The sequence below is a fragment of the Penaeus monodon genome, chromosome 13 (assembly GCF_015228065.2).
Source record: "Penaeus monodon isolate SGIC_2016 chromosome 13, NSTDA_Pmon_1, whole genome shotgun sequence".
NCBI classification, from domain to species: domain Eukaryota; kingdom Metazoa; phylum Arthropoda; class Malacostraca; order Decapoda; family Penaeidae; genus Penaeus; species Penaeus monodon.
This window is the reverse complement of record NC_051398.1, coordinates 51,803,382-51,813,961: the sequence shown is the minus strand read 5'-3', so window position 1 is coordinate 51,813,961 and position 10,580 is coordinate 51,803,382. Positions and strand designations below refer to the sequence as shown.

The 10,580-nt window shown below is 42.9% G+C and overlaps 1 protein-coding gene across 1 annotated transcript; it reads right to left on the bottom strand.

The window, feature by feature from the left end:
- Positions 1–73: 73 nt before the first annotated feature.
- On the bottom strand, positions 74–6,997 carry LOC119580451 (xyloside xylosyltransferase 1-like). Its single transcript, XM_037928602.1, has 4 exons — positions 6,340–6,997; positions 3,204–3,386; positions 1,755–1,986; positions 74–645 (listed from the first exon to the last, which is right to left on the bottom strand). Exons 1-4 carry the CDS (start codon positions 6,835–6,837, stop codon positions 380–382), a joined length of 1,179 nt encoding a protein of 392 aa, XP_037784530.1. The 5' UTR covers positions 6,838–6,997; the 3' UTR covers positions 74–379.
- Positions 6,998–10,580: the final 3,583 nt, after the last annotated feature.

Sequence of the window (10,580 nt, the reverse complement as noted above, 5' to 3'; positions counted from 1 at the left end):
ATAACACACCTTTAATATAATTGCAATATAAACATACTTAGTTACATTTTTCAGCACGGAGATACAAATAAAGTTCCATCTTCCCTTTTACCAGAGATCACAGCACAGGTAGGGAACAAAGAATTATCACAGCAGAAAGCTACGAATAGAGAAGTGACTCTCTTACCTTTGTTGTGTTTATGTTGTTTTTTTTAAGAAAGATCATATAAAAACATTTAAGATACTGTGGAAGGACTGCCTATTCATTTGGTGAGATTTTCCAATATGAAGGTTTATATCAATAAATTTAGAATTTTTTTACCAATTCCTTTGCTGAGGTTGTAAAAGCTAACGACTGACAACAATGCTGGTCCCATACCAGTGGAGGGCATGGACAATATCACAAGTTTTCTGGAATCTCGGTTTTGCAGTTCCCATGTATGATCTTGAGTTCGCCCGTGCAGTTGAAATACTGGTCGAACACTGTCTGGTACCCATGGCCCCTCCACCACTCGCACAGCTGTCGGTTCCAGCCACAGGGGAGAGTGTAGAAGAGCTCAGGGTGGTCGAAAGCAATAAGGGTGTACAGGTCCTGATCCCCCAAGTGGCCCTGGAAGCTATACTGTTTTGTCTTCTCTGTGAGCGTTGATCGAGACAAGTATCTGCCTGCAAGAGGGAGACACACTGAGGTCATCCAGAGCAGCTTGGGGAAGTTTCAAATTGAAACATACAGCAATCTATTGGAATAATATGAGGATGACTGGCAATAAAAACATACTATTTTGTTACTTTTTGCAGCACTTGGAGATAAGAAATAAAGCTCATTGCAATTACCGTAAAAAAAGATACTCCAAAGTTACTAGGAGGAGGAGGAGGAGGAGGAGGAGGAGGAGGAGGAGGAGGAGGAGGAGGAGGAGGAGGAGGAGGAGGGAGGAGGAGAGGGAGGAGGAGGAGGAGGAGGAGGAGGAGGAGGAGAGGAAGAGGAAGAGGAAGAGGAGGAGGAGAGAGAAGAGGAAGAGGAGGAGGAAGAGGAAGAGGAGACAGAAGAGAGGAGGAGGAGGAGGAGGATAGGAGGAGGAGGAGAAGAGGAGGAGGAGGAGAAGAGGAGGAGGAGGAGGAGTAGAGGAGGAGAGGAGGAGGAGGAGGAGGGAGGAGGAGGAGAGAAGAGGAGGAGGAGGAGGAGGAGGGAGAGGAGGAGGAGGAGGAGGAGTAGGAGAGGAGCGAGGAGGAGGATGGAAGATAGGATGAACGGAGAAACGGAGGAAGAGAAGGAGAGAGAAGGATGACAGAGAGAAGGAGAAGGAGAAGGAGTAGCAGGAAGAGGAGGAGAAGGGAAAAAGTGAAAGAAGGGAAGAAGAGAAAGAGGAAGAGAAGGAGAAGAAGAAAAAGGAGAAGAAGGAAGAGGAAGAAGAGAAGAAAAGAGAAGAGAAAATAGAAAAGAAGAAAGGGAAGAAGAAAAAGGGAAATAGGAAGAAGAAGAAGAAGGAAAAGAAGGAGAAGAAGATGAAGAAGAGATAAAAGATGAAAGAAGCAGAACGTAGATACATGTTTAATGATGATAATTTTGTGTGTGTGAGGAGGGCATATTACGATGCTGAAAAGCAAACTAAGATACCATTAACTTTCACAAGGAAGAACAAAAAGAAGGAAAAAAATAAACAAATAAAACCAGGAAGCAAAAGTATATAACAAAAAAACATCCAAAAACATAAAAAAAAACATCCAAAAACAGGAAAAACAACAACAGCACGTAACAGAAACACTACAAAACCTACTAATAATCTTGGAGTTCCTGAGCCTCTCGATGTCGACCAAAACAATACCGCTGTTGTAGCCTGGGAAGCCCCCCTGACCCGGTGGACTGCCCAGGGTCGTCTTAGGGTTGCTGCGACGATAGAGCGAGAGCAGGTGGAGGTACACGGGAGACTGCTCTAGGGACATCCCCATGACGTTGGTTGGGCTGAAGCGCTCAAAGTGGGAGTAGAGCTCGGCGATGTCTCCCTTCACCTGCGATTAAAAGGGAACAAACTCTTGATTACGTGTGCTCAGACTGTAGGTATTTATATATGAGAGAGAGAGGGAGAGAGAGAGAGAGAGTGGGGGGGGGGGAAGCAATTAACTAAGAGAAAGAAAGAGAGAGGGATTCCAGAGGGAGAGAGAGAAAGGGAGTGAGAAGAGAGATCATGACCCTTTCTTTAATGGGAATGAAGCCTTCAAACTAGAAAAGCTGCCAAACTTGCACTTTTTTTTTCTATGATCATCTATACTCAGAGCAAAAGTGAAGTCTTAGTTTCTGGTTGTTTTTTTTGTGGATGAGTGTGAAGCAGAAATTAAAATACGGTGAAAGAAATTTGTACTGAATAAAGTATGACAGACAACAATGCTGGAGTTTTAAAGAACTGAAGAAGAATAAAGACACGAATGAAGTTAGAAAAGAAGAAACTAGGGATAAATAATAGAAATAAAAGAAAACAAGATCCAACTAAAATAAACCACTATGATAAAGACCACCCAAGTTACTCTGAAACCCACACGCAAGGACTAGATGCAGACATTTAATTATTAAATGCTCTGAGTATCAAGTAAATAATATGCCATCTTCATTGCACAAGAACATTATCAAGTAGATTTGCATCTTATCAAGGGAAGTTTTTTATATATGCCTGATAAATGTCTTGACCAAAATACCCTAAGTGCAGTGATGCTAACTATGCTTGCAGAACTTCTTTCCACCAAATGCATAAACAATATCCAAGTGCAATAAAGCAAAGCAATAATCAATGACCTTTAACCCCAAACCGATAGGCATGGCATGTACATACATGCCATGCCCACTTTGAGTTTACTTTATTAATTGTTTTTACACATAGATGGCTCCACTTGTACTAAGTCACCAATGAGCTAATTATGAGTACTATTTGTCTCACCTGTTTAACCCTTTTCCTTGATTTTTGAAAATATTGAACCTTATAATGCCACTACTAATATCAATAACATAACAATAATTATAATGTCTATAATAAAAACATCATCGATATTGATAGCATTATTAAAAAAAAAAATTCTCGCATATTCAAGGAAAGGTCACAAGCTCCACTAACTGGCTCCTTTCTGGCTGAGCACAAGCAGAGCCCTCTATATGCAGAGATACTTCACAAAAAATTCTAAAATGAGCACAGCATTCCAGCGACGTTGGGCTACGACATCTGGCACTTCCAACTTACCTTAATATCTATATCCATGAGCATGATACGCTCCAAGCCTGGCAGGAGTCTATGCAAGAAGAGAGAAAAGAAAAACAGCGCGTCTCGGTAGTAGGCATCCCTCCTCGTAGTGAAGAAGTCCTGCAGGACAGTTACCGAGCTCTCGATTTCCGGGATGAAGTCCTCCGCTGCTACATAAACCAGCTGCAGGGAGACAGCGAGGCATCGAGTGTGAAAATTGAATTACTCAAGTGTACTGCTGGGGAACTATGAGTATATAACAGAGGATGAATAGTGCAAATGTAGATTTGTGCTATGTCCAAATAAAATGCAATACAAAGTGATTGCATTGTTTTACAAAATACATGATATGTGACAACTATAATCTATAGCAAATTCATTTAATTTGTGTGAGTGTGTGTGTGTGTGTGTGTGTGTGTGTGTGTGTGTGTGTGTGTGTGTGTTGTGTGTGTGTGTTGTGTGTGTGTTGTGTGTGTGTTGTGTGTGTTTGTGTGTGTGTTGTGTGTGTGTGTGTGTTTGTGTGTGTGTTGTGTGTGTGTTTGTGTGTGTGTTTGTGTGTGTGTTTGTGTGTGTGTTTGTGTGTGTGTTTGTGTGTGTGTGCGCACGTGTGTGTGCATGCATTTTTGCAAGTATGCGTGTGTTTGGGAAAAAAATAAATAGATATAATTTACCATATATCATAAGCAATTTGTACTTCACACACTCCTAGACCATCATAAATAGAGATCAGATTGGGAAACACAGAACACCTGTCACAGAGTCAATTAACGTACAGAGCATTGTAACATCCTCAACTGACAATACCTGAGTGATCTTTAGAAATGCTTCAACCTGCCATGCACATAAGGCCTTGGGAAGATGATGCAAGACACCTGTCACTTGCTCCCTTAACTAACTGAGTCAAAGTCTAAATGTCAGAGGCATACAGAACTGAAGATTAAGATCTCTGTAAATACTCCACAATAATTAAAACATTGTAGTCTACAAACTTTAACAAATTCATATTGTTGTGGGGTCATATGAATGACACATGGAAAAAAGTGTATGAAAGTCTTTCTGTATCCATGATATGGCAAGGGCTGTCACATGGCCCTATGATGCACAAGTTTGCTGTTCTTGTCATGCAGCTGTCATGTCATATTCAGTCTTAAGCATCTAGTTAATTTGGATACATTTTTGACAAATCATGTTAATGGATACATACTTGATATAATGAAATGTGCATGAAAGCAAAGGCTTCTTAAATCAATTACTTGTGGAAAGTATGCTCAAAATATTTTGTACAGAAATGAATATCACTATGTAATATTTTTCCAGATGAATGAGCTAATTCTGAAATACAAGGACTGCATCACTGATACTAACAAAAGTGGCATCAAAGGAATGTTAATTATGTGTGCAATATAATTTTAGTACTTCTATTCAGTGTTGAAGAAAAACAGTGACAATACTGCTCCAACTGTTTAGGTGTTGCAGGCTTAAAGTATATTACAAAAATGTGGGGGTAAAAACAAGAGAGTTCATCCAAACAAACAGAAACATAATTCTCAAGGCCATCAAGTAATATTCATGTGACGGTAAGTGAGCAACCACCCTGCCAAGTCTGCAAACATCCCTCCTCAGTTGTCCTGGCAATATAAAGAGCCCAAGGAATCCAGAGAACCTACAATCCTGCTGCAAAACTCTCTCCTTTACTACCAGGGCCAATTTGTTGTTACATGTAGCCAATGAATGAAATTATTGTAAAAGGACACTTTAATTCATATGCAAACAGTCAATTGCAATATGTTTAGTCCTGTTGATACAGATCTTTGCCAAGGGAAGTTTTATGCATTTGTTTTCAATGGTTAAGCTGTACGTTTTAATTTTCAATAGTTTAGAAAAAATGGTATTGTCACTTTCTGAACGGCCTCTCTCACATACACTAACTCTGTGCCCCTAACTTTCTGATGGGATATTCCTTAAGAAAAAAATGTACCAATGAACCGCATTTCGCCTTATCAAATATTTTACACGCTGTTACTGGGTTATGGGACTTTTTTTGTTTTTTTCATATTTTTGTGGGAAGAAGAAAAAAGTTTTTGCAACAATTTCTGCACTGCCTAGCTGCAATAGAACTGATGTGAATTTCAACTGACTACCCTTGTATCCAGCTTCTATCATTATGTGATTTATCTCTTACAGTCATTATTCAGAACGAATTTGCACGACTGATCATGATGATAGTGGCATCCCCTCAGGCAGTACTCGAAAGGCACGACCAAACATGGCAACTTTGATTTTTTAATATATTTTGCGACGGATGTATGGCAGACGGAGCAATAGCGAATCACAGGAATGTACCCTGAGTAGCAGCATATCAACCTGTGATAAAGTCAGCATCACCTACTGCCTAGAACACAGGGTATTCCGGATCCTCGTCATTCATCTGTCAGGTTAGCAAATTATCATTCCAAAAAGAAAAAAACATGACTTGTTCTGTGTATACTATTATCATAGTGACATATTTAGTGTATATAATTCATATTTTACACCGCAATTTCCCTGGTACCTTTCATACCCTCTCCTGCTATCAGGGCCAAGAACATGGGGGTTCTTGGTAGAGGGCGAGAGGAGTCTATCGATACCACTATTGTCATGACTGGTCGTGCAAAGGTATTCTGCATAATTACCTCTATGACAATTTATATTGGCTCTAACACTCATCGTTAGTGTTGTCTGCCCCCTGCGACCCCCCTCCCCCCCAGGAAAACAAAGAATCCTCCACATTTTTATGGCAGGAAAGAGTGTTAGAAAAGCATCGGGCATGTCGGTCATGCACTCTACCCTGCTGTGGGTAGAGGAAGAACTCCACACTGCGCACGGGTGGCCAGAACTCCCGTTAAACTAATCAACAGACATCTCATTTCGTTACCGTAAATATAGTCCCTCCCCGTCTCCAGAAATAACAAACATTTGCCTAAAACAAGAAAGAACCCATTACGCAAGAATTCCTCAGCCAGTCATCAACACCCCAAGCACAGCTCCCTCGCCACGTGCACCAGGGCCGCCCCGTCCCGCAGGCCCCAGGGCCGCCCCGTCCCGCAGGCCCCAGGGCCGCCCCGTCCCGCAGGCCCCAGGGGCGCCCGGGCCTCACCTTGACGTATCTGGAGTCCAGCTGACTGCCGGCCTGCACTTCGGTGATGACCTGCGAGGCGATGTGGAAGCCGTCGGCGTCCGTGATGAGGTGCAGCCGCAGGGGAGCCGACGCCGCCTGCAGCAGCGACCCCACTGCGACGCGGAGCTTGTACTGGAAGGGCGCGTTGTCCTTGGCGTGGGTGAAGATGAGGGCGATGTCCAGGGGCGGCCTGTACAGGAGGTCGTTCTCCTGCGAGCTCAGCGGAACGGCTTCCTGCGGCGGCAGGTTGGCCTCCTCCTCCTCCTCCTCCTCGTTCTGCCCCTCGTCTCCCTCCCCCTCCTGCTTCAGCCCCGGTCCCCGGCCCCGCGCCTGCTGGCTGGGCCGCGGGCGCTGTGCCACGGGCGAGGTGTCCCCGGGGCTGGCCCTCGGCTCGCGCCCCGCGAACAGGAGGATCAGGCTGGCCGCCACCACCACCAGGAACGCGGCCTGTCCCAGCAGCCTCAGACGGAGCAGCATTGTGCCACACTCATTCGCCCTTCCACCCAGACGGCCTTCGCCCCTTTGTCAGTGACCGCTAACAATCGGCAGGGAAGGGAAATATGGTGTCGTTCCCCGCGGTGCATCAGGCACGACGCTCCCCTCACCTGTCACTCGCCACACTGAGCCTTCGTCTGCTCACGCGCAAAACTCGGGACTTTTAACTCGCACCATAACAAAAGGGATTACCTGCCCTAACTAATTCTATTCGACAACCCACTAACATAAAAATATACTATTAACATACAAAAATAATTAAAAAATGAATTGTATACTACATTAATGCCTTAAATTTTAAAGCGACGTGAAAGTGTATAATAAATCTTAAGTAAGTTCTGTCCTTCAAAACGGGTGTGGGGTACCAAGCGATGACGAATACAAGGGTAAACAATTTCGACCTTAATGACTACGAACGCAAAAATCATGTTGCGTTGAACAGTGTTATTATCTTAACTATTACGAAACACCTGAAACTGATATATGATAAAAGTCAATTGCGTCAAGTATTATATCGGTTTCTTAACTGCTGTGATGGTCGTATTTCGATATTGATGACTGGGAAAGGAAATTTCTTTTATGAACAATCTAGTCACATATCGATGGAGATAATCCACCCTATTTTCTTAACTTTGTATTTTGACGGACAATTTTTTTCGAGATATCTATTTTATCTGTAAATGTCTGTGTACCATTACTTGTAGACTAAACACCCACACGTACACAAAAAAAAAAAAAAAAAAAAAAAAAAAAAAAAAAAAAAAATATATATATATATATATATATATATATATATATATATATATATATATATATATACACACACACACACACACACACACACACACACACACACACACACACACACACACACACACACACACACATATATATAATATATATATATATATATATATATATATATATATATATATATATATATATATATATATATATGCATGTGTATATATATGTGTGTGTGTGTGTGTGTGTCAGTCGACAAACCATAACATCAATCCAATTCAAGATAACATTGCAAGTGAAGATCCACCGGAAATCACCATCACAAAAACACACGCCTACTGATCGAACCACAGCCACGAGCGACACGGGCGAGAGAGAGAGAGAGGGAGGCAAGCATGGGGCGCGAGGAGAGTCATCTCACCCGCCTATAGGTCTTTAACACAAGGGCAAGAGCGGCTTGACCCTGATCTGAGGCAGGCACTCACTATGATCCCTTGAGGTGAGGTTGATAAGGTGGTGATGAGGATGCGCGTGGAGGGGGGTGGGGGGGAGGGGGAGGGGGCGGTGAGGTTTGAAGTGAATGTGAGAGAGGGGAGGGAGGGAGGGAGGGAGGGAGGGAGGAGAGGAGGGAGGGAGGGAGGGAGGGAGGGAGGGAGGGAGGGAGGGAGGGACAGTGGGAGAAGGGTAAGAGGGAAGGTGGGTAAGAGGGAGGGAAGGGGTGAAAGAAAGAGAGGAGAGAGAGAGAGAGAGAGAGAGAGAGAGAGAGAGAGAGAGAGAGAGAGAGAGGTAAATAATCATGAGAGAGAGGAAGAGAGGGAGGAAGGGAAGGAGAAGGGGGAGGGAGGGAGAGAGGGAAAGGAAGAGAAAAAGGGAGAGGGAGAGAGGAAGAGAGAGAGAGAGAGAGAGAGAGAAGAAAGAGAGAGAGAGAGAGAGAGAGAGTTAGTAAGTGAGTGAGGGAGAGAGAAACAGACAGACAGGCAGATAGACATAAGGCAAAGAGATAAAGAGAAAGAAAGAAAGAAGAGAGAGAAGCATACACACAGCTTATGTATGTATGTATGTATGTGTATGTATGTAATGTATGTATGTATGTGTATGTATGTATGTATGTATGTATGTATGTATGTATGTATGTATGTATGTATGTATGTATGTATGTATGTATGTATGTATGTACGTATATATGTATGTATGTATATATGTATGTATGTATGTACGTATGTATGTATGTATGTATGTATGTACGTATGCATGTAAGTATGTATGCATGTATGCATGTATGTACAGATGCATCCACATGTATGAACAAGTATGTGTAGAGAGCAAAAGAAAGCGATTGCATTGCATAGAATTTGCTCATCGCAACTAATCGAAAACTTTTGGGAAGGAACTAAATAGATAAAAAAAATGAACACTAATGCAGTACGAAACGCCTCATAAATATCCCGCGGAATTTTAAATTATATGTCTATTAAAAAAACACTCAGGCTAATTAAGTGATTGAATATCTGAAGTCAAATGATAGTTAATAAGTTTGGTTTAATCACATGCATAAGTTGCACGTAAGTTTATTACGAAAGTTATTAATGTAATGAGCGTGTTTTTTTTTTTACACGAAGTTAACTATTCCCTCTTCTCTCTCTCTCTCCTCCCTTTCCCTCTTCTCTCTCTTTTCTTCTCTTCTCCTTTCCTTCTCCTCTCTTTTCCTTTTCTTTTTTCTCTTCTCTTTCTCTTCCCGCCTCTCTCTCTCTCTTTCCCCTTTCTCTGTTCTCCCTCTCTTCCCCTCCTCCCCTCTTTCTTCTTCCCCCCCCCTCCCTCTCCTCTTCCCCCCCTCCTCTCTTTTCTCTCTCTCTCTCTCTCTCTCTCTCTTCTTCTCTTCTCTCTCCTCTTCCCCTTTTCTTCCCTTTTCTTCCCTTTTCTTCCCTTTTCTTTTTCCCTTCCTCCCTCCTCTCTCTTTCCCCTTTCTCTTCCTCTCTCTCTCCCTTCCCTTCTCCCCCCTTTCCCCCCTTTTTTATCTCTCCTCTTCTCTCTCCCCCTCTTTTTTGGCCCCTTCTCCCCCCTGGCTTTTCCCCCCTCTCCCCCTTCTCCCCCCCTCTTCCCCCCCCCCTTTTCCCTCTCTCCCTTGCCCCTTCCCCTCTTTTCCTTCCTCTTCCTCCCTCCCTTCCCCCCCCCCTTTTTCCTCCCCTTTTCCTTCTCTCTCTCTCCTTCCCCTCCTCCCCCCCTTTTTTCTTCCCTCCCCCTCTCTCTCTCCTCCTCCCCCCTCCTATCTCTTCGCTCCCCCCCTCCCCCCCCCCCTCTCTCTTCCTTCCCCCCTTGGGTTTTTTTCCTCCCCCCTTCTTCCCTTTCCCCCATCCTTCCCCCTTCCCTTCTTTCTCTCTCTTCCCTTCTCTCTCTCCCCTCTTCTCTCCTCCCCTCTTATTCTCTCTTTCCCCCTCTCTCTCTTTCCCCCTTCTCCTTCTTCCTCTCTCTCTTCTTTTTCCCCCCTCTTTTTTGGCCCCCTCTTTTCTCTCTCTCCTCCCCCCCCCTTTCTTTCCCCCCGGTTTTTCTCTCCTCCTCTTTTTTTTTACCCCTTTTCTTTTTTTTTCTTTTTTTGATTTTTTATTTTATATTTTTTTTTTTTTTTTTTTTTTTTTTTTTTTATTTTTTATATATATTATATAATATATATTAATTATATATTTTAAAATAAATTAAAAATAAATATAAATATATATATATAATATATATAGATATTTAATTTTATTTTAAAAAAATATTTTAAATTTAATCTTTTTTTAATTTATAAGATTTGTAATTCCCTTTTTCTTTTCTTTCCCCTTTTTATTCTCTCCCTTCTTTTCCCCTCCTCTCTCTCTCCCCTCTCCTTTTCTCTCTTCTCTCTCCTCCCCCCTCTCTTCTCTCCCTCCCCCCCCTCTCTCTCCTCTCTCTTCTCTCTCCTTTCCCCCCTCTCTCTCCCTCTCTCTCCGCCCTTTTTCTTCCTC

Coding starts and splice junctions, on each gene's coding strand:
- LOC119580451 (XM_037928602.1), bottom strand. CDS start 6,837: ATGCTGCTCCGTCTGAGGCTGCTGGGACAGGCCGCGTTCCTGGTGGTG. Junction 3,387..6,339: donor TGGACTCCAGATACGTCAAG/GTGAGGCCCGGG, acceptor GTCTCCCTGCAG/CTGGTTTATGTAGCAGCGGA. Junction 1,987..3,203: donor TCATGGATATAGATATTAAG/GTAAGTTGGAAG, acceptor TTTTAATCGCAG/GTGAAGGGAGACATCGCCGA.